Raw genomic sequence first — 25,298 nt, forward strand, 5'->3', positions numbered from 1 at the left:
TTACCCTGACCTATGTGTTTCTTTATAAAATTCAAACAATTACACTAAATTAAATCCAGGCACTTTGAGGGTAAAACAAAACAAAACTACTTTGCTGCTTCTTCTAAGGTGGTGATTCTAACACAATCATGCTTATGTATATAATATTCAAACTTACTTTTTTTTAAAAAAACTAAACAGTATAAAAGAGCAATTACATTAGCTATATTCACTAGTAAGCATTTCAATATAACTTGTGTCCTCAGAAATGGTCTAGAAGTTATTTTGCCTTATTAGCTGTGATTCAGTAGGGGAATATTGCTATTCAGAAATTAATGGAGTTGGGATTCTAAAATATGAATCTAGAATTTAAGATTCATGAAATAATCTTTATTAGGAAGTCTAATCTGTGTGCCCTAGAAAGGTAGATTTGGAAAACACTGAGAGTTTAGAATAGAGTTGAGATAATTAAATATTTCAGAAAACTGGGTAGAGGATTTGTGATTACTTAGGAGTGGTAAAGACAATACGGAGAGAGGACTCTTGGGAGGCAGTTGACTTTCTCATAATTAAGAATGGGAAGGACTTGAGTCCCAGATCTGTTACTTTCTAGTTGTGAGCTCTTGGGCAAGGCTTTACTTCTCTAAACCTCAGCTGCTGCTTCTTCTCTGAAATGGGGACAATAGTACTTATTTTTCAGTCATGGTGTAAAGATTAAATGAGATAATGTGTAAAGGTTTTATCACGGTACGTGGGACAAATTACTCAGAAAATAATAGATGTTATTATAGTTTTTAGGCATATGAAAGTTTCTTTATTTCCATTGAAATTATAATAGTAGGAAGAAATAATTTAAAATTGCAACACTAAATTAGGTTCGATATAAAGAAGAATTTTCTGACGATGAAAATTGTTAAATGTAGAAAGAATTCTAAGAGGCTGTAAAATTCCTTCTCTGAAGATTTCTTAAAACTAGAATTGATCTAAGATGTTACGAGTGCAATGCTTTACCAAAGTCTATTGGAGTCACAGAGCTTAGAAGGATACAGAAGATAACTGAGCCACTTTATGGGGAGCGGTGACTTCTAGGTCAAGTATTTTGTGTATAATAAATAATGCTCAAATATTACTGAGTAATTAAAAAATAATACTGTGACAAAATAAGAATTCCATATTATTCCCCCTAAATTTTTTGAAATAAGTTTATTCTCTGATTAGAGCATTATCTTCTTGAATCACACTGTTCAGAAATAATTCTATAGCTGACTCCCCACAGAAAGTCACAGACACACAAATATGACCACTTTGCCACTAGAAGATTAAAATACTTCTGAAAGTGCTTCGTGAGTTAATGTATTAACCGAAAAGTAGCAGTTTAGTAGGAAGTATATGTGTGTCTAGTTATATCCATACCAAAAAATAGTTCCTAGATAACAGAGTTCTAGGAAGAATGGAGTACCACGTAAATCTTTCAGCTAAAAAACAACCAACAGCAAATGAACAAACAAAAAACCCACCCACACGCACATAAACAAAAGCCTCAAACTTTTAAGGAACCTCAAACTCTTTTTTAAGGAAATTAATAGATCGACTTTATTTGGTTGCTGTATGGTAGCAGACACTTGTAAGAAAATTATTTCCTTTCTATAGGGATTTAATTCTCTGCAGATAAATCAGAGTGTGGAAAAGAGGTCAGACTGCTTGCTTTCCTGGTTGACACATTTAGTTCCCTTGCAAATTAGTCAACACTTTCAGCTTTATTCCCAGACCTGACAAATGGTTAATCCAAGGATTCCTTGTCTCTCTGACATGGGCACCCATGCAGACATACGTTCTATCCTTCTACGTCCTATGTTTTCTAGTTTAGCCCTACCTTTTGTCTTTTACTTCACCCAAAAGTGATAGAAGACTATCACCCTACAATTCCACTTTCCTGGCCTTTTCACAAGCTTCACAACATGTTGATGTGTCTGTACTGTGGGCTCTCTCTTTCATCTCATGTCTCATCCCTAAGTCCTAGTTGATCTCTTTCACCTTTTTCCATCTCTGAACCTTGAATTTATGACTAGTAATCACCCTCCTGCAAATATTGGCTTATACCTCCCTCTCCCCTACTAGACTGTGATTTCTGGGAGGACAGGAGCCATGTGAATTCATCTGTGTATCCACACCATGCCCTTGGCACGTAGTAGGTGCACCACCAATAGAGTTGAATAAATGAGTGAGTTAATGAATTGACCTCTAAATTTGAAATGCCCATCAGCCTGTTCCACTGGCCTATCCTCACCTCATCTTTACTTGCCTCCCTTCACACTTGCATCTTGGATAGCTTCACACCTCCTCAGTACTCTTCTTGGTTCTCTTTGCTCCAATTTCCTTATTATAAATTTCATTTTTGTACTCTTATATGTAAATCATAAGTCATATCAAATGCTTAGTGAAATGAATGGGGCACAGAAAGGCACATACATGAAAATGTTAATTTCTAGTTTTGCCTCTCTTGCCCCAAACTCTCTTCTAAATTTCATACCCATAGTTGCAGATCATTAGTCATTTTTGTGTCTCTTCTCTGGTTTTGATTCTCACCACCAGTCCCCATACCTTCAACAGTTCTTCATGGGGCCTGTTTCATGACCATCAAAACATTTAAACATCATTGCCATATCATTCCCCTACTCAACGTTGTGCAGCAGTTTTCCTGTTGACTTCCTCCTCAAGCATAAACTCAAAGCCGCTAAAACATGGCTCTGGAGTAACCTGTTCCAACTCATTTTCCTTACCCTCTATCAGGGCACCGCACCCATGCACCTAAGCTCCACAGATTCTGTGTTCCCTCCTGCCTGCAATTCTGCTTTGGTTCTCACAGAGAGAACACATGGCCATCTTTACAACATTCAAATTTTTTCTCTGCCTGAAAACTTACTGTTTCCCGGAGCTCATCTCTGTTTATTCCAACTTACATTGCTATTTCCTCACTCTCGACTACTTTTTCTCAGAGTTAGTTCCACACATTTTGGTGTTTAATTATTCACCAGTTACTTTGCACATTTATCAAATACAAACGATTATGTCTTAGTTTTATTTCTGCAAAACTACTGTAAGGTCCTGGTAGAACTAAAGCCAATCCCAGAGAACATGATCTTCCAGGAAGGGGAGGGAATTGGCAAAAAAAAAAAAAAGGAAAAATTATAATGAGAGGCTAGAAAGGAAAAAGGAGTATCTCTGGGGAAGATTTATTTTTAAGAGACACCCTAGATCAAAGTGAGACAAGAAATCTAAGGAGAAAAAAAAAAGCGCAATGTTGATCCAAGAAAGATACAAAAATTAGTTCCTAGTAAATTTTGTGAACAAAGTGAAGCATTTTTTCAAATGATATAGAAATGACAGATGGTGAGGGCAGTTTCTGAAAGAAACAAAGGCTGGAGAAATACTGCAATTACCACCGACTATTTTTTTGAACAACTATTATGTGTTTATCACTGGAATAGGCCCTGATTGTGGTTGGTGGTGGTACAGAAGAAATTTTTGGCCTTATTCTTTTAGATACCATTGTAAATTAAACTTTCTTAATTTCCTTTTCAGATCGTTCATTGCTGGTGTATAGAAACACAAGTGATTTTTGTGTGTTGACCTTGTGCACTGCCATTTTACTGAATACATTTACTAACTCTAGTAACTTTCCGGTGGATTCTTGCCATACTTTTACTTTTTTCTTCCTGACTTGGATACCTTTCATATCTTTTCTTGCATAATTGCTCTGGCCAGGACTTCCAGTACAATATTAAATAGCAGTGGTGAGAGCAGGTAACCTTGACTTGTTCCTGATCTAAGGGGAAAACTCCCATTCTTTCTCTGTTGAATGTGATGTTAGCTGTGAGTTTTTATAAATGTCCTTTATCAGATTGGGGAATTTCCTTCTATTTTTAGCTTGTTAACTGTTTTAATCATGAAAGGGCATTGGATTTTTGTCAAATGCCTTTCCTTTGGTTCTTGCCCTTTGTTCTATTAATGGAGTGTTTTATATTGATTGATTTTCTAATGTTGAACCATTCTTGCATTCCTGGAATAAATCCAACTTGGTCATGGTATATGATCCTTTTAATATGGTGTTGGACTTAGTTTGCTAGCATTTAAGGTTTTTGCATCACATTCATAAGGTATAAAGGATATTTGCAAGTTATACATCTAATAAGGCATATTGGACTGTAGTTTTCTTTTCTTCGGGTCCCTTATCAGATACATGATTTGCAAATATTTTCTCCCACTCTGTGGGTTGTCTTTTCACTTTCTTTAAAGCTCAGCAGTTTTTAGCTTTGATGAAGCTCAATTTAAAAAAATTTTTTTGGTTGTGCTTTTGTGTCATATCTAATAAAACTTTGCCAAATCCCAGGTTATAAAGAAAACCCCTATGTTTTCTTCTATGAGTTTTGTAGTTTTAGCTTTTACTTTGATCTGTTTTGAATGAATTTATGTATATGGTGTGAGGTAGTGGTCTAAATCCATTCTTTTGCATATAGACATATAGTTGTTCCAGTACCATTTACTGAAAAGACTATTCTTGCCCCACTGAAGGGTCTTGGTAACTTTGTTGAAAATCAGTTAACCATATACATCTAGGTTTATTTTTGGATTCTCAATTCTATTCCAGTAATCTGTATGTCTTTCCTTATGCCAGTACAACACTGTCTTGTTTACAGTTGGCCAGCTGGTACAGTGGTTAAGCGCTAGCTGGTAACTGAAAAGTTGGTGGTTTGAACCTGCTGGCTGCTACATGGGTGAAAGATGTGGCAATCTGTTTCCATAAAGATTTATAGCACTGGAAACCTTATGGGGCAGTTCTGCTCTGCCCTATAGGGTTGCTATGAGTCAGAATCAACTCAGTGGCAGTGAGTTTGTTTTTTTAGGTTTTGAAACTAGGAAGTATGAGTCCTCCAAACTTGATCTTCTTTTTCGAGATTATTTTGGCTATTCTTCTGGATCTCTTGAATTCCCTTATGAATTTTAGTAGCACCTTCTTGATTTCTACAAAGAAGCCATCTGGGATTCTGATAAGGGACTGTGGTGAATCTTTAGATTAATTTGGAGATTTCTTAAATCTTCTGTGAACATGGATACCTTTCCATTTATTTAAATCTTCCTTAATTTCTTTCAGCAATGCTTTGTAGTTTCCAAAGTGTAAGTTTTGCACTTTTGTTAAGTTTATTCCCAAATATTTTATTATCTTTTATGCTGTTCTAAATGGAGTTTTCTTAATTTTTCTTCTGACTGTTCACTGTAAGTATATAAAAATGCAATTGCTTCTTGCATATTGATCTTGTAACCTGCAACCTTGCTGAACTCACTTATTCTAGTAGTTTTCTAGGGGGTTCCTTAGTGTTTTCTATCTACAGTTTTTTTCATTTTATAATCGTGCCTTGTTGTTGTTAGGTGCTGTTGAGTTGGTTCTGACTCATAGCAACCCCATGTACAACAGAACAAAATGCTGCCCAGTCCTGCACCATCCTCACAATCATTGCTATGTTTGAGCCCATTGTTGTAGTTACTGTGTCACTCCATCTTGATGAGGGTCTTCCTCTTTTTTGCTGACCCTGTACTTTTCCAAGCATGATGTCCTTCTCCAGGGACTGGTCTTTCCTGATAACATGTCCAAAATACATGAGACGAAGTTTCACCAACCTTTCTTCCAAGGAGCATTCTAACTGTATGTTTTCCACAACAGATTTGTTCATTCTCCTGGCAGTCCATGGTATAGTGAATATTCTTCACCAACACCATAATTCAAAGGCATCAGTTCTTCTTCGGTCTTCCTTATTCATTGTCCAGCTTTCAAATGCATATGAGGAGATTGAAAACACCATGGCTTGGGTCAGGCGCACCTTAGTCCTCAAGGTGACATCTTTGCTTTTTAACATGTTAAAGAGGTCTGTTGCAGCAGATTGGCCCAATGAGATAATGTCATTTGATTTCTTGACTGCTGCTTCCATGAGCATTGATCGTTTATTCAAGTAAAATGAAATCCTTGACAACTTCAATCTTTTCTTCATTTATCATGATGTTGTTTATTGGTCCAGTTGTGAGGATTTTTGTTTTCTTTATGTTGAAGTATAATCCATACTGAACACTGTAGTTGTTGATCTTTATCTTGCCTTAAACCCAGTGCCATTGAGTCGATTCCGACTCATAGCGACCCTATAGGACAGAGTAGAACTGCCCCTTAGAGTTTCCAAGGAGCGCCTGGTGGATCTGAACTGCCGACCCTTTGGTTCGCAGCCGTAGCACTTAACCACTACACCACCAGGGTTTCCAATCTTGCCTTAGATAAGTAGAAATGTTTTGACACAAACCCTTAGAAGCATGTGACAGTCATTTGCTTTAAGCCTTTCGTATCCAGGTCTCCTGGAGTTCTAAATCCAAAGAGCTTTTTTGGAAATTCAGTGGCTATTTGTCCTTAGCTGTGAAAAGCCAAACAACAACAACAACAAAAAAACAACTGAGCTGATCCTCCTGAAATTGACCCAAAGTCATACTATGCCTATTAAACCAAATTGCACTTTCAATCACTTATATATTTTGAAGACTTGGAAAATGAGAAATCTTTTAGAACCTCTGTCTCATTCTAATTAAAATCTTACTGCTCTGTCAATAGGAAAGAATGAGCACAGACATCTTGAAAATCATACAAATTTCTCTAACTTTTTGTGAACACTCCCTCAGTCTTTAAACTCTTTAAATTGACATACGTGAGAGATTGTACAAAAACACGTTCACAAATATGTGGACTCCTTTTCCCATGAATGTTATCTGATTTAGAGGGTGCTAACTGACTTTTTTTTTTTTTAACTGACTATCAGAGCAGACAGATAATAATAATACTTCAATAAACCAAACCAAGCCCATTGCCGTTGAATCGATTCCAACCCTGAGTAAAACTGCCCCGTAGGATTTCCAAGGAGCTGCTGGTGGATTCAAACTGCCAACCTTTTGGTTAGCAGCTGAGTTCTTAACCACTACACCACTTGTTAAAAACCAAAGCCTAAGTTTTGAGCCACATCACGTTTCTGCTGCAGCCTAAGAAAAGTGAGAAATTCGAAAGGTGCTAACCTGAATGTCCAGTTTCATTACCTTCCAAATTTGAAATATCGCCAGCCTAACTTTAGCTGTAGGTTCTAAAATGGAGTGGAGTTACCTTGATATCATCTGAGTTTTTCTGTTGCTGCTAACAGAAAGTTGGCCTCTGTGCAGGTTAAGGGATTGATATACTTTTGAATTATCTGTGAACATTGGCCCTTAAAAGGTTATATAGTAGCATATATTCGCTGTTAATCAAACATATATAGCTGATGGATTTTGTGATATAGAAAATAATGCTTACTAGTTTTAGGAGCTTTAATTTTGCGTATATAGACACAGGCAAATATACAGACACAGGCAAAAAGAAAGAAGAAGGAAGGAAGGAGGGAGAAAGGGGCAACAGGAAAGGGAAGAAAGTGAGAAAAAAAAGAAAAAGAAACAAACCTTCTTTGAAGAAACTTCAAAGTCCAAAACTTTCTAAAAGAAAAAAAAAATAAGTTGGATTGTTTCTATCACCTTGTTACTTGCTATATAAGGTAAGTAGTTTTATGGTATAGGTATTTAGAAGCTTCTTTCATGCGACTACTTCTAGCTTACGTACCACTTCCAGTGCACACTTGTTACTTATTTGCCATTTTGACCCAAATAACAAGGAAATGTAAAAAATTTCCAAATCTTGAGCTTCCTCGTAGTGGGGGAAAAAACAAAAAACAAAAAACCGTGGGGATTTCTATTCCTAAATGGGGAAACGGGACCATAATTAGTTTACAAGGACTAGTTTACAAATCAGACTATTCAGTATAGTAGGGTTATGAACACAAATGAGCAGAAGAAACATTAAACACGTATCACACCACCCAGAAAACATGCCCAGCTAGAAAATTGTGGCGCGATCTCAGTTTTGACTATTGTAGGAAGCAGCCCCATTAGCCACAGTCTCGGCAAGGATTGTGTAATTACCTGTCATCTGCCAATTCTCCCTTTCCCTTGGCGACCGCAAGGAATATTCAAAGGGAGAGAAAGATCCCATCTAGCCTTGCTTTAGACCCAGGCTCTTGATAATTTTTCTGAATTGGGTATAAACTCTAGCTTTTGAACCCTCTGGGCCATTTCAATGTTTTCGCTTGCTGTTTCCGTATGTGTCATTTCTGAGCCTGCCAAGAAGCAGTTTTTTCCATTTAGCAATCAAAAATGTGGAAAAAGGGCAGGCATGGTCCACTTTCCAGGGAGCCTTTTAGCAGCTAGTTATCAAATTAGAGTATTTTTTTTCCTTAATATTTCTGATGATGCTAATCCCCATGATTAGGATGAGTTTAATTTTTGAGATGACATCAGATATTAAAGTCTCATCAGCAATGTTTTCCACTTTCTTCCAGGACATTCCTGAAAAGTTGAACTAACAGGAATAATTCAAGACCATGAGAATTTAACTTGGAATTTTAGAAAAATATGGCTTAGGAAATTGCATATATGTGCTCCAGATGAATATGCAAATTATCCTGCGTGTGCAACCTTCTCTTCTGCATTATGTTTTTCTATAATGCACACTCATGTGAATGGATATGCACACTAATGTGATTGTATGTGTACAATCTCGAATTATTGCTTATGTCAAGTTAATTTGACATTTCATCTTAAGTAACACACGGTTTTGTATATATAAAAGACAGTTTGCATATTTCTTTGCTGACATTTTATTCCTCTTTTTAATTAGAGAAAACAAAATCTTTTTTTCATAGTAGATAACGTTTAGAAATGTTTCAAATCTGTACTCTAGTTACAGATTGATGTAGCTGTTTGATGAGAGTGCTCCTGGAACTTAATAGCAGACTTGTTGTTAACGGATAAAAAGGATGCTCGCTTGTCTTTATGTAGGGCATCTATTCAGTAAATCTAAAAATAGATTAAGTAGCTCAGGCACAAGTATACAGGAATAAGGATAGAACACAACCTGGTCCTGTGCTCTCACAGAAGGCTTTGTTTCCCCCTCTTACTCTAAAGGTTGTTGTTGCCATTAGTTGCTGTTGGGCGGGCTCCAACTCATGGTGACCTTATGTATATGTGTAACAGAGTGAAACATTGTTCAGTCCTATGCCATCTTCACAATTGTTGGTACTGTGAATAAAGCTGAGAAGGAAATCAGAAATAAAACTGTGCCTTTAAAAAACGTACCCTCAGGATAAGAACTTACACAGCTGGGCCAAGTAAATCATGTTGCGAGGGAGTAACTAAGCAAGTGCACCAAGATGTTTTGGTTAATTTCCCAGTTTTGCCTGTAATCAATGATTTTTTCCTTTGGTTCTTGATTTGGCTTTGCCTCTAGACTTCAGTTTTTATCCCTTGGTACATCCTCATATAAGCATTCATTTTTGGATCAAGTCTGGAGTTGCATTATGGATACTGCCCCAGACTTCATTTCTGCCCAGTTTCATTCCACTGTGCTTTGGTTTAGAACATATAACTTGACCTGTATATAAGTTCTAGCTATGGACTTAAAGGCTGAAAGCACATCAGTAGAAACTTTGAAAATCTTTACATCTTGAGTGCTTTTCTCACTGTAAAAGTGATCAGTGTTCAGTCTAAAATCAACATTTTTCCGTGGGGATTCAAAGATGTGCGACTGGAATTTTGTATGGAGGAGAAAATTTGCCACTTTTATCCGTGGTACTTTGGCTTACTTTTTGAGAAATTGTTATTGATTGCCATCAAGTTGGCTCTGATTTATGGTGACCTTAAGTATAACAGAATGAAACGCTGCCCAGTCATGTACCATCTTTATGATTGTTGGTATGCTTGAATCTGTTGTTTTGGTCACTGTGTCAGTCCATCTCATTGAGGGTTTCCCTTGTTTTCGCTGACTCGCCACTTTACCAAACCTGATGCCCTTTTTCAGCAATTGGTCTTTTCTGAAGACATGTCTAAAGTAAGCAAGCTGAAGTCTTGCCATCCTTGCTTCTAAGGAGCATTCTGGTTGCATTTCTTCTAAGTCTGGTTTGTTCGCTCTTCTGGCAGTATATACAACATTCTCTGCCAACACCACAATTTGAATGCATCAATTCTTCTATCTTTCTTTTTCATTGTCCTGCTTTCACACGCATGTTGTTGTTTTTTGCCATTGAGTCTATAGGAGGCGATTAAAAAGTCTATGGCTTGGGTCAGGTCCCCCTTAGTCATCAAGGTGACGTCTTTGCTTTTTAAAACTTTAAAGAAGTCATTCGCAGCAGATTTATCCAATGCAATATGTCATTTGATTTCTTGGCTTCAGATTCCATGGACTTTGAGAAATTAGCTTCTTGTAAGAACTGAGGTTTTTCTGTTATGTTTAAATTGCTGTCTTAGACACTTGTCAGGGTTTCCCACTCCATATACCCCACTTTTTTGGCTCACTCGCAGGTTTTGACTCAACCCTAGGAGGCAACTGAGTTCATATTACATTTGCTTTGTACTCTCTTCGAAAAGTATTTTGGCTCCTGCTCTGATTCTTGTGGTTACCTTGTCTACTCACTCTGCTTCTGCCTTGAGCAGGTTGACACAGACTACCTTAAATGTAATACTAAACTACGTTTAGTATAAACAAAGTGAGATTCCTCTTCTTGATAGAGACGTACATTTCTCTAGCACAGTGTCTTACAAACTATTCCACAAAATGGATCTGTGAACTATTAATAAGTGTTCTATGAGAAAAGAGAGTTCTCTAGTCACATGATTTGGGGAACCACTGCGAACCATAACTTCCTTGTGGGGACTCACAATAAATAGTATAATAATAAAAGCACCGAGAAGTCTTGTAGAAATGAAACCTGTGAGATAATATACAGTCCCCAGTTTATGAATGTCCGACTTACAGACAACTCGTACTTAAGAATGGACTGCCATAAAGCCTACTATATTAAAAATTTGAGTTAAATACAATGGTTCATAAAAACAAATGCATGCAATACTTTGCGATGTTCATGAAAACATTGTGGTTTGGAAGTGTTTCTTAAGTGTTTCACATGCCTAGAAAGGTAAAATACACACTATATACTAAGACAAACATTTGACTGATAATAAATAAGAAACATATGTACATGTTCCAATTTACCTATAAATTTGACTTAAAGACAGACTTAGGAACAGGTTTCATTCATAACTCAGAGACTGCCTGTATTTGTTTTCTAAGTGGAACCTCTTTTCTCTGAAATACTTATGCATAGCTCAAGGACTACGAGCTACCTGTAGAAGACATTTTTGGAAGTTATATTCTTAGAACTTGGACCATAAGTTAGCAATCTTCCCTATCCTCATCTTCAACAATAAGATTATAGTAGATTAAATCTGATTCAAATATCAGGCCACCTACATCAGTATTATGTTGGATAAAAAATATGTAATGTGAAACGGTTATACAATTAAAACCAGGCATCTAATGAAGTCAGAGAAGACTTGACAGGAGGTTAGTTTTGTCAGTAAAACATAAAAATAAATGTCTTAGAAATCAAGAACACATAGTAATATGGAGTAGTTGATTACTGTTATCTTTGAATTACCTATTAATTTATCTTTTTTTTTTTCTGGTTTGGGTTTTAGTATAAAACTGATGCTGGAATGTCTTGGCACAAAACCTGTCCTGGCATAAAACCAATGGTGATATCTCTTTCAATATTTTTTTTTTCAATTTATTTACAATGTTTGACAAGTTCCTACATTTAAATAAAAAGGCAAATAAGTGGCCTTGGGATAACAGAATTTAATCAAAGAAGTAAAATTATTTTTCTATGGATATTGAATAGATAAATGGAAATTGTACACTCCAAACAAGTGAATTAAATAATTGATATTTTGCTCTAAAGTCAGATTTAATAAGAGTTTCTGTATGAAAAACTCTGTAAGTAGGTCTCTATTCATTTAATAATAATAAGGAAATTTCTTTTTCAACCTGCCAGCCCCTACCGAAACCTTTTCTTTGACATCCCAAACATGTTTGCTGTTTAAAACTGGGAAGCCAGTTACCCATGAAATCACGCAGTCATTTTTCTTCATTAGCCCTTTGGTCTGGCCTTATTTGAAGGAGTTGATTTTCCCCCAACATATATACTAGCAGTGCTGTTTGGAGAAGCAGAGTTTTACGCAGTTCATTTTATTTCCTTGTTACTTGAGGAAAGTATTTTTGCCACAAAGTAGAAATATTTCACAGTGAAGGAAACTAAGGCAACAAAACTGATATTCCAGCTGTAATAACAAGCCCAACTGATCTACCTTGTAGGGCAAAGTATTGGCATGCCGCCTTCTTTCATGCTAAAAAAATTCATGCTAGCGTTCCTTTAAGGCTGAATGCAAGTCTAATACTGAAGAAGCGGGGCTACTCGGGGTGACGCAGTCTCTCCGTCTGCCTTTTGCCATGTTGTCTGTAGGTGAGATGAATTGTCTGCTCCAAATAGCAGCTACTGAGACCACTGCAGCAGAGTTAGCTTTAATGTGCTGTTCAGGAAGGGTGGAAGAAAAAGCGCACCTAATTTCTGAACGAGAACCTGAAATACCACTCATTCAGCAAACATTATTGAATCCATACTATGAAGCTGGTCTTGTGTCCCTGATGCTTTTAAAAGTTATTCTAACTTCAACAGAGCCCCTGGGTGGTGGAAATTGTTAATGTGCTTGGCAGCTAACCAAAAGGATGGGCATTGAAGTCCATTCAGAGGCACCTCAGAAGAAAGGACTGACAATCTTCTTCTGCAAATCAGTCACTGAGAACCCTGTGAAGCCCAGTTCTATTTTGACATGCATGGCATCGCTAGAGTCAGAGTTGACTCAATGGCAATTTTAGCTTAAATCACAGGGAAGCATTGTGGGAGTGGGGGGGGGGACTGACTTGTTCTTAGTATATTTATGAATTTGAGATCACTGTTCTTTGCGGTGGTTACGAGCTTGCGTGCTAACCAAAAGTTTGGCAATTCAAATCCACCGGCTGCTCCTTGCAAACCCTATGGGGCAGTTCTACTCTATCCTATAGGGTCACTATCAGTCAGAACCTAATCAATGACAATGGTTTTTTTTTTTTTTTTAAGTTTTTGCCAGATGACATCAGGGGCAGATGACTCAGTAAGCAAGGTAAGCACGTGCTTACTTGTGCTTTCTTGCTAATCTGTAATGAATAATTTCACATGGTTTCACCACATCACAGATTAGTAAGTAAGCATAAGTAAGTCTGTGCTTACCTTGCTTACTGGGTCATCTGTCTCTGTCAAGAGGCTTTGATTCTGTAGGAAGGTGCTGTGGTTTGAGAGAGAGACAAATGCCAGCCATACCTAAAAGCAGAGTCTTCGAAGTGATGAAAAAATGTGAAAATTTTCGCGACAGATGATCTGGTAAGCAAGGTAAGCATAGTGCTTACCTTGCCTACTGGATAATCCACCCCTGGACCAGATAATTAAGGACAAAAACCTATTCTCACTTCTATCTTACCTTCTTCAGTCAGGTAAAGGTAATTTTTCTTTCTCTTTTTCAAATAGCTCTTATTGGGACTTGGCCTAGTTTCTTCAGTAGCGATTTTAGATTTATGGTGAGAAAAGCTGATATGCGTGTTTGGCTGTTTTTCCCATGACTAGTATTTCTTGTTTTATGAAGTTATCGCATGGAGAGAGAAAGGGAGAGAGAGAGGGAGTAATGGCTGTATTCATTTTAAAGAATTCTTGTCACATCTGGATTTAGGCAGGTGAAGATACAAATTATGAGTGCTCATCACATACCAGCTGTCTAATATACCACAGAATCAGAGGACAGCCTCAGTGAGATGGGAACAGGACCTGCATCTGCTACAACAATGAGCTATCAACATTTTTGCTTCTTCTCTACCTTATTTTATGCCTCTTTGCCTGCCTGTTATATTCGAGGAGATGTTTTCTAATTCTGCCCGTATCTTTTAGCTACTTGTGCTCACACGTGAAATCATCATTTAATTCGAACTGTCATTTCAGCAAGTTGTTATACTGGCTACCTATGTAAAATTCCAACTTAATAAACTCTCTGGAGTTTCCAGAATATTTATTGTAACATGCTTAATGATAATGAATATGCCCTTTGCTAACTGGACCTGGTGATGAACAACAAAAAATGCCCAGCATTTGCTTGCTAACCAACCAACAAAGGTAAAAGTCACCCGGACCTAGTTTGAGCCCCTGCTGGACAGCATCTTTGTGAGAATTACAAAGGGGTGCCTCCTCTGGGAAGATTCTGAAAGATAGCCTCTCTGGGCAGGGAAAGTAGAAAATAAGGCACTCCTTCCTCTAGGTGACTGGGGTCCCTTTGGCCGGCTGAGTAGGAGCTGATGTCAGCCGCCATGCACCCCTCTACCCTGTGCTACTGTGAAGTGCATGGTCTGCAGCGCCATCATAGTAATCCTGGCCCTGGTAAAGGAAGGCAGGAGACAGCATGCTGGACTGTTTCTATCCCTTCTCATCTTCAAACTCCTGTGTGTTTTCTTGTTTTGTTTTATTGGTTGATTTTGGTAGAAGTTAATCCATTTTGATGGTAGTGATACATGAAGAAGGGATTCAGATTATTTTTATTTGGTTTTAGGATAAATCAGGTGACACAACCTCAGTAGGAGTTAAAAAGAGCTTTCCTTTCCCAGCATGCAATGTGAGTAAGTTCACTGCAGGCTCTTTCATTAAAAAGAAAACCCATTCCCTGGACAGAGTTCAAGGAATCAACTGGAAAGGTTTCTTCATTTTAAAGAGTTAATTTTATTATTAAGTGACTGCTTGTATCACCTAAGGGAATGTATGTATGTTGAATGACTTTTCTCCTATGTGCTATTTCTTATTATTTATGTGTAAATAATAATTATAGCAAAATTAAGTACGTTTTCTGCTTTAAAGTATCAGGAGCCGCTGCCTTGCCATGAAAACAGGATTACATGTCCCTCCGCCCCCACTATATCAAAACCCATGGGTGGTGCAAATGGCAAATGTGTTAAGCTGCTAACTGAAAGTTTGGAGGTTTGAGCCCGCTCAGAGACATCTTAGAAGAAAAGTAGCCATTGAAAACCCCATGGAGCACAGTTCTATTCTCACACACATGGGGTCACATGAGCCAGAATGGGCTCCGTGGCAACTTTATTTTTGTTTTAATATCAAAATAAGAAAGGGATGAAGAGTGAAAACTTACGATTTTTTTGTTTTGTTTTCTCTTTTAGGTGATGTGTACCACATCACTGCTCCCAATAAATTTACCTTTGAGGAAGCTAAAGAAGAGTGTGAGAACCAGGATACCCGGCTGGCGACAGTGGGGGAGCTCCATGCTGCTTGGAGGAACGGCTTTGACCAGTGCGATTACGGTTGGCTGTCAGACGGCAGCGTGCGCCACCCCGTGACTGTGGCCAGGGTCCAGTGTGGAGGTGGTTTACTTGGGGTGAGAACCCTGTATCGTTTTGAGAACCAGACAGGCTTCCCTCCCCCTGATAGCAGATTTGATGCCTACTGCTTTAAACGTAAGTGTTTGATATCTTTTTAAAAATTACGCATTTAAAAATATTACTTCAAAGGCGTGCACTGGTGTTCAACCGACCATGGGAATGGATTTCGTGGCTTGCACTGTGTGCTCAGGGATGGAAACAGTTCAGTGACTTGCAAAAGCAAGCCAACTGGACAGCCGTGATGTGGTGAAAATAACAGGAAGTTTGACAAATGGATTTCTAGAGGGAATGAAGAAATGCCAGGTTAAGGTCTTAACTCTGCCCTGTTGTGCCTAGAATCACAATCAGGGGCAGATTAACCAGTAAGCAAAATATGCACGGGCTTACTTGTGTTTACTTATTAATCTGTAGCGCACAATTTCACTTGAGTTTCACCACATCAAAGATTAGTAAGTAAACACAGGTAAGCCCATGCCTACCTTGCTTATTGGGTAATCTGTCCTTGACAGTACATGTTTCTCAATAATTTTATATTAATTGCAGCACTTAAATGCAATTAGATTGTTGGTGCTGTAATGCTGAGGCCACCTGTGGCTGAGTTAAATCCGTGAATTTTGTTCATCTTGTCATTGTTTGATACCACTCCTTCTCTGAAATGGCAGAGAATTTAAATATCAGTAATTGCAGGTGAGTACTTGGAGCTGACACGGATAATCATGATGTTCAACTCTTAGTTAAAAATGAATCATTCTATAAATAAAAATCTCCACTTATTTTATTTCAGGTAACGGAAATATATGCTGTCTAATGATTAATTCTATAATATCATAATGAAGTAAAATATATGTTCTTCGCAAGGGCTAACATAAACAGGCTATCTTCAATTAGATTAACTACTTAAAATCAGTTTCATGTAACATTTCTCAACCTTTATGATATAATCATTTTAATTTTTCAGATGTCTTAGAATTAATTTAGCCATAATACTCACATAATATAGTATCATGACTGTAGACTGCTTAATTGAACAAGCAAATATACTAGAGTCTCGCTGTAATATTTACTGTAGGGTCTATATTGGGCTAGATAAGCAAAGATTTCCCAGAAATTCTGGTAGCCTTTTGGATATATATAAGATGGAGCCGTGTTGAATTTTTCTGAGTAAGTTTGCAAGACACCTTGTAATAGCAATATATAACCAATAGAAAATACACTAGTTTATGTAACTGGTTTCTAAATGAAATACACTGGTGTTTCTCACCAACCAAAAAGACACAGAACTGCGATGCCTAAGTAGTCAGCAAAGGAAAGGAAAGGAAAAGAGCTAAGATACCTCTGCTTGGATTTTCCCCCTGAGAGTCAACTTTCTGAGTGTTAAAGCCACCTGTCGTGTATTTAGCTTGAGACAAAATGGCCATCCTTAAGAGATCATTGAAAAGCCCCAGTCTTCCTTAAACATTTTCTGGAGGACAAACAAACAACAGTAACAAAAAACCTTCCCCAGACTGGAAGAAGGTCATACATTCCTTTAGGCCATGTTCCCTTAAAGAGTTCAGGCTATAAAAGCAGTTTTACAATGAGTGGTTGCTGTGATTAAGGAACACAGTATGCAGAGGGGTGGAGGTTGGAGAGGTTAAGTTAGGGAAGTGGTAGAATTATTGAGCTTGACTGCCTTGTTTGATTATATCCTCTTGTGCTTTATAAAAGTAGCATTAGAAAACATTTAAATAATAGTTTTAAAACATTTTTAAACAATGTTTTTTTCTCCCATGGTGGGGGGGGGGGTAAAATTTAAATCAAAGCCTGTTGATAGCCACAAAAAAAATACTGTTAAAAAATTCATCCTGATGTGTTTTAAATTATTGATTTAAATGAGGAATTCACATGAATGGGTGAAAAAACAAGGTACTCATTTACATTCAAATGGAATCATCAACAACTAAAATGCTACATAAAATCAAAAAAAAAAGGTAGGAAGTTTAGGTTCAATTTTTTTTTTCTCCTTAATTCATTTGAATCTACATAGGAATATAATAGATTGGTTTTTCTCAACTAAAGTTAGAAGCTAGATTCTTACCCATTTCTTCCCTACCTAAAACCCTATCATATCCAAAATTTATTCTACATATAAAAAGTTAAGAGAGTTTAGTCATAACATAGAAGTTGTCTTAACACACAATGCCAAGAGTTTCCCCAAATTTCAAATTCATTTTTCAAAGATTCTTTTAAAACATCTTTTAAAATTTTGAAAACAAAAATTTCAAAGCTTAGTGACTGAATTCTCTAGGATAAAATACGTGAGGGCTATGTTTTTTTTGTTTGTTTGTTTGTTTGTTTTTTATGACCTTAGCTACATTTTCAAAAAGTGATTTCAGAGATTTACTTCAGGTAGAGAATCAAATAGAGGAATTTAGAAATATAGCCATACCTTTTTTACTCACTTTTACCAAATGTAATGTTTTGTGAGCCATTCCTTGGTGATTGAACAATGCTGAATGTTATTTTGCTATAACTCCTTTTTCCTTATAACTGAATAACCCTGACTAATAACAGATATGATTAAAATCTATTCTTGTATAGTAAAAGTCAAATAGATTTGAACAGGTAAATTAGTATCTTCATGAAACAAAGTTTTCCTGCATATTTTCCCTTGATGATTAAACTCCTTTGTGTACTTTTCATTTTTATTTGACCTCAATGTTAAGCAAGTTGTATGAAAGTTAAAGAGTTAAAAAGGACTTTGAAAGATTATTTTGTACACCCTCAAGTTTAAGTGAATCAGAGCCATTGAAGACCCATGATCATCTCCATTCAATGTTATTACGTCTCCAGAGAAGAAGGCAGGGCATGTTTCTTGGGAAACCCATTCTAATATTCTGTGACCATCACTAGCAGATAGATTTTTGTCATTGTCTAAATTTGTTGCATTGGAGTTTGAGCCCATTTTTCCTTCTTAAGTTGGATACTATAATCTAAACAACAGCCATTTCTATTATTGAACACAATTGTTCAGCTGTCCCTCAGTGTCTTGATCAACTGAACCAATTTCCTTCTATAGGGTTTTCAGTTTCTAAGCCCAGATCATCTGTGTGGTCTTCCCTGGAGCCATCACTGTTTTTCACATCCCTCCTTGATTAGCTTGGAGCAAGAAATAGTGGTCTAAAGAAGGTTCAATTAATTACCACTACTTCATATGCCACCTCATTTCTATATTGGTTCACTTCTGAGATTGGCCTGCCCTTCTAAACTATGGTCAGCTTATTACAGTTTTTTGTGACCTAGATCATAATCTGACCATAGGTGCCAAAACTAGTCCTTCCCTAATTGGTATTTCAAAAATATTTCTTATGTATTGAAATTCAATGTTAGCATTCAGTCACTCTTAAAACATTTAAAAGATAGTTTGAATTTTAATCCCATTGTCCCAGCCTTCATCCTTTCCTCATCTACAAGCTGAGAATCAAGCTATCGAATACCTACTCTATTGACAACTTCCCAAGTTTACACGTATTTACGTATAGCAAAAGTAATGTAAAAGAATAAATTTAAAACAAGTCATCTGGCTTTAATGTAGGCAGTATGGGTATGAGTTAAATTGACTGTTGTGCTGCTAATAGGGTGTTTATATGTTATTAGGAAAATCTGCCTTATGTCTCATGACAGAGCACAAAGAAGATAGTCCATAGGACATAAAATACCACAAGGACAGTGATGTGAAACATCTGCATGGCAGACAGCTGCAAAGTTTGGAAGGGAGCTTTTGTGGGGAATGAAGCAAGCTGATTTTTGTTGGCTTTCTCAATAATGAAGTTGAAGGAACGCTGGTAATTTTCCAAGACAAAAGCTTCTCCATGTGAACGTACCTTCTGGAGTGGCACTTTCAGAATAACCTGGAGTTGTGTTTCCACCTTTGTAATTGTCCACAATAATATAGTGATATTTATGCTAAGGACATCTCTTTGGAGCTATTCGTGTTTGTAAAAATTATTTCCTTTTTCGTACTGGCTGGGACAAATGGTTCAGATGATCAGATTCACTGAGTTATGATGGAGTTGGTGGAAAAGCCACCCAACCCCAAAAGGAAGTCTGAAGTTTTCTATTCCAAATAGTAGATTTAATTAAGCTAATTATAAGCAGACTTTGTAACAGGGCCCTGAAATTATTGAAAAGCCTTGTTTTTGAAAATAAAGTCACATAAATCCTGGCGAGAAAAGAAGATTCTCTGGGACATGCTGTTATCACTTTGCTATGCTACGGGGCTAGAGGAAGGCAACACCAAATGGGAAAATAATAATCGACAATGACAGATGGTTATTTATTTATCTTAGAAATCCAAGTCCCTAATTTTTTAAATGCTATAAAAATGTTTTCCTAACACTGGACAGACTTACTAGAACAGGACTTGAATTGGAACATTAAGGAAACCTGATTCACAGACCTCTGTTTGGCCCAAATGCAATCTCATCTCTCCCTTTAAGTTAATTTCATCAGTTACGGAAATACTCCGAGGGAAAAAGTAAATTAACTTTCTTTTTATTAGTAATAATAATATGATTACATTTTCTCATATGCAGTTTACTTCATGTTTATGTTATGCTTCCATGGGAACTTTCCTGTACGTATCTTTTACTGTTTCCCTAAAGAATGCAGTTATAAGACAAGTATGAAATTTGGCAGTTAAATGAGGTAACGGTTATGGAATTTCAGAGGATAGAGAATTGAATTAAAAGGAAAAGAGTCAACTCCGTTTTAGACCCTTAAGTTTGTTCATGTCAATCAAAATAGACCAAATCTTCTTCCAAGATGTAAAGGCAGAAAAAAATTTTCTCAAAAAGGAAAGAAAGAGGTTATTTATCGTTCGTGTTTTTGAAGAGTCCATATCTCTTTTTATTTAGTTTTGTTTGAGTATAAATAGACAAATAACGACAGGCTTTAGAAAACATTTAAATGTACCTTAATATAAAAGGCCACTGAGTTTTTATTATAAAAATAATGAATCTGGGCTTTAAATTGGTCTAGAGAATGACCATAGCTAATAACAAACAGCTCATGCCAGAAAAGAGTAAGAAACCTGTTACAGCCCCAGTCTGATTTACAAGAAAATTACATCATTTTATCGTTAACTTTTGACAGAGAAGGTTGAGTTAAAAGGTGCCCAATTTTGTTTTTGAAGGGATTATTTAAAGTGAGATAAGATATTATAGGTACTACAGCTATCACAACTCTTAACAGGGAGAACAGGCATTCCCCAAATACAACTAGCTTTAAATCACATAGTTTTTCCTTAGTTTAATGGCAGATGGGTTTTGATTTTCAAAACACTGATTTAAAAAAAATAAATAAATAAAGTCTTTGTGTGCTAGGTTGCTGATTTTTTCCTTATGTTGAGAAGGAATCTTGTATACAACATTTACTTTTATACACAAATTAACTTCTTTAAACCAGTCAGATCATTCTTTGTAAATCTGGAGGCATTACAATGTAGCATTTTATGATAACATGTTACTTTATATTGCCTGAGTTTGTCCTTTCTGATGCTCAGGGCTATTGCCAGTGATTTGTAATTACAGGCCTAAAATATATCATGTGGGAACTTTACTTCCTGTTATGCATTTGTGCTTCACGCTAAAGAAAGCCTGGAACCAAGACCCTTAAGAGTTACAAACATAGCTGTAGAACATAGAACAAAAGGTAGAACTACAACAAATCCCAAGCAGCTTCTGCCAGAAATGTTTTCTAATTTATTACAACCAAGGCCACACTACAGAGCTGAAAGGAAGATGATGACAAGTGTCCAAACACCTGGAAACAAATGAAGAGTGGTATTAAAAAGTTTCATATCCTGTTTTTATGAAAGTCTTCACATTATGGACAATGTAATGGTTTATATGTAGCTCTGCTACATTTGATGTGGCTTTTTTGGTTGTTTTGCAGTCTGAGACACTCCCTCTCCCCTGAGATATTATGCAGCTTTAGAAGGACAAAGTGTGTGGAGAAAGCTAGAGGCAGGGCACAGAAGCCTCCAGAATAAGTAGCACGAAGTTCTCCTACTAGATTTCAAATTGCTGCTGTGGTTTCTGAGAATTAAACCCATCTGCATTTACATTTTTTTTTTAACTTCTTTTCATCTTAAAACTACATAATGTTATTATTATTTTAACCAAGAACAGCCAGTCACTCTTATGGGTAAAAGTAGCAATAACCTTTACAATAAAAAGCACAACTAATCAGTTTATGACTACTAAATGTTCAATTTATCTGCCTTTGGATTAATACGAGTATAGTTTTTAGACTCCCCTTCACACCACAAAACACTTTTGGGGCACCCCTGAAATACACAGCAACAAACACAATTAACAAACACTGGAGGTACAACTTTGTATTAGTGACTTGTCTAATCAACTCTTTGAAATTATTTTTCTAGCTAAACAGAATGTATCAGAGGCTACAACCATTGAATTGAATATCCTCGCAGAAACTGCGTCACCCAGTTTATCCAAGAAACCACAAATAGTACCTGACAGAACTATACCAATCATGCCTTTAATCACTGAATTACCTGTCATTACAACAAAGTTCTCTCCTGTGGAAAATATAGCCCAGTTTGAACAGAAAATTCTAGTTCAATCTCAGACTGTCACAGACAGACTAGCCACAGAATCACCTACACCTTCTGGAAGTACCAGGAAGCCATGGGATACGGATTACCAGCCTTCTGCTTCAGGACCACTTGAGAAGCCAGACATATCTGAAATTAAGGAAGAAGTGCCAAAAAGTACAACTATTATCTCCCATCATACTACCGATTCATGGGATGATATCACGGAAGATACACAAACACAAGAATCCGTTACACAAATTGAACAAATAGAAGTGGGTCCCTTGGTAACATCTGTGGAAATCTCAAAGCACACTTCTTCCAAGGAATTTTCTGTATCTGAAATACCATTTTTATCCATGAGAATGACCATGGAATCCAGAATTGAAAAGAAAACAGTAAGCACCATCTCTGAATCAGCGACCACAAACCTCTATGGATTCACCTCGGGAAACGGTGATGGTGAAGACAGAACACTTACAGTTAGACCTGGTCACAGCACGTTGGTCTTTAGCCAAATACCTGAAATTATTACAGTGTCAAAGACTTCAGAAGACACTGCTCACACTCAAGTAGAGGAATCAAAGTCAATCTCAGCTTCCACAATTATTACATCTGTTACTCTGCCTGATAATGATGGCTCGTCCATGGGCAACAGGGAAGAGAAACAAACTACTGGTAGGATAACTGAGGATTTTGTGGGTCAGCATGTATCCACCACACCTTTTCCACCACAGCTTCAGACAAAAGTAGAATCGTTTCCATTTTCTGGTGATAAAATGTTAACAGAGGAAATACCAACAGTTATTTATGCCTTTCCACAAACAAAAATGACACAAGGAAGAGAAAGAATAGAAACACAAAGGCCAGAAATGAGAACAGATACTTATACCAATGATGAAATACAGGCAAAAATCACCAAAGATCCATTTATAGGGAAAACAGAGGAAGAATTCTCTGGAATGGAGATCTCTACAGTATCCTCAGAGCCGTCTGTGGAAATAACCAAATCTTCTGAGTCTTCAGCACTGACAACAACAAAGGCAAGTGTGCAGCCAACAGAAGAAAGGGATATAGAAGAAGAATTTGGAACAACTCCAATGGGGTTAGAAACTGATGGTGATCAGGATACTACCAAGTATGATGAGGGCGTTACAACAGTGCATTTGACTCACAGTACTTTAAATGTAGAGGTGGTCACTGTATCAAAATGGTCATGGGATGAAGATAATACAACATCAAAGCCTTTAGAGTCTACAGAACATGAAGGCTCTCCAAAATTGCCCCCTGTCTTGCTTACCACTGTAGGAGGGAATGGAAAGGATGAAGAAATCCCAAGATTCACTGACCATGGTGATGAATTTACTCTCATTCCAGATAGTACTCAAAAACCATTAGAGGAAATTACTGAGGAATATATAACAGACCATGGAAAATTCACAGTTAGACTTCAGCCAACTACATCAATTAGTATTGCCGAAAGGTCAACTCTGAGAGATTCTACAACTGAAGAAAGAGTTCCATCTATCTCAAGAACTGAAGGCAAAGTTGTTTATGCAACCACAGAAGGAAGTACTTTGGATGAAGAAGCAGATGTGGACATCTCTAAGCCAGTGTCTACTCTTCCCCGATTTACACACACTTCAGATGGGGAAGGACTGGCATTTGTTAATTTTAGTAGCACCCAGCAGCCTACTACTTATGTAGACATCTCCCATACCATTCCTCTTTCTGTAATTCCCAAGAAAGAATGGGAAGTTTTGGTACCTTTTGTTCCATCAGAAGGTGAAGTGCTAGGTGAGCCCTCTCAAGACATACATGTCATTGACGAGACTCACCTGGAAGCAACTATTTCTCCTGAAACCTTAAGAACAACAACAGAAATTGCACAGGGAACAACTCAGGAGGAAGTTCCTTGGAAAGAACAGACTGCAGAGCAACCAGTTCCAGCTCCCAGTTCTACAGCTGAAACAGCCAAAGAGGCAACAATATCATTGGATGAACAAGAGAGTGAGGGATCAGCATATCCAATCCCAGAAGATAAATCAGTGACAGGTTCTGAAAGAGCCCACATTTTAGAAACGACTCCAGCTGGAGAAATTGAGCACAGCATGTCTTATCCACCTGGTGCTATAACTGAGCACAGAGAGAAAATGGGTGAAATGGTAACACGAACACCGAGTGTGGGGACAGAAGTATCTTTAAGTCCAAGGCCTGAACAAAAATATGAAACAGAAAGTAGTAGTTCAATGGAATTTGAATCACCTTTGAGTCCTTTCAGCACCCGTGTTACCCAGCTGATGGAAGAAACCACTATTGAGAAAAGAGAGAAAACATCCCTAGATTATATTGATTTAGGCTCAGGATTATTTGAAAAGCCTACAGTTACAGAACACTCGGAATTTTCGACAATTAAAGCTACAGTTCCAAGTGATATTACTGCTATGTTTAGTACAGTAGACAAATCTCACATAACGTCAACATCTATGCCCTCTTCAACATCCACTGAAAAACCACGTCTCATTGACAGGGAACCCGGTGAGGAAACAACCAGTGACATGGTAATCATTGGAGAATCAACATCTCATGTTCTTCCCACTACCCCTGATGAAATCGTAGCTAAGGAAACAGAAACTGAAATTGATAGAGAATATTTCACAACTTCAAGTACTTCTACCCAGCCAACAAGACCACCCACTGTGGAAGGCAAAGAGGCCTTCACACCTCAGGCAGTTTCCACTCCAGAACCCCCGCTGGGGACAAAATTCCACTCTGACATAAATGTTTATATTATTGAGGTCAGAGAAAACAAGACAGGTAAGTCTTTGCTTTCTAGACATACCATTCAAGGCAATCAGCATTTTATCTTGAAAGTTACATTGGGAAAAAAAAATCAACATATCAAATGCTGCTATTAGAAGATAACTGGAGTGTGAAAAAAAAAATTGTATTTTAGCATTATATATTTATACAAAAATTGGAAGAATATCTTAAACAGTTTGGAAGAATGTTAGATATGATTTTATTTTAAAAGCTGTAAGAGGCCCTGCTTTGTCATCTAATATAACCAAACCATCACTGTTACATCACTTCAGAACATGCAGAACAAAGTGTTTTAATTTCAGTGTCTTTCCATGCATTACTACTCAAGTGTAGCACTAGACTGTGTTAACATTCCATTGGTCTTTAACTATTAACCTTCAGCACTTACAATGTGGACAGCTAAAGTGATATTGCATATCCCTAGAGTTGGTA

General features: G+C 37.2%; 1 protein-coding gene across 2 annotated transcripts in view; it reads left to right on the top strand.

Moving 5' to 3' along the window:
* Positions 1 to 25,298, top strand: part of VCAN (versican) — a 119,459-nt gene that overhangs the window by 28,174 nt on the left and 65,987 nt on the right. Inside the window, exons 6-7 of one of the 2 annotated variants that reach the window (XM_003408123.4) lie at positions 15,227 to 15,520; positions 21,870 to 24,860. In XM_003408123.4, the coding sequence (XP_003408171.2) occupies positions 15,227 to 15,520; positions 21,870 to 24,860 (3,285 nt within the window). The remainder of the gene's footprint in view (positions 1 to 15,226; positions 15,521 to 21,869; positions 24,861 to 25,298) is intronic. The other variant, XM_003408124.4, reaches the window with a different exon arrangement.

This window comes from Loxodonta africana, chromosome 2 (assembly GCF_030014295.1).
Source record: "Loxodonta africana isolate mLoxAfr1 chromosome 2, mLoxAfr1.hap2, whole genome shotgun sequence".
NCBI classification, from domain to species: Eukaryota; Metazoa; Chordata; class Mammalia; order Proboscidea; family Elephantidae; genus Loxodonta; species Loxodonta africana.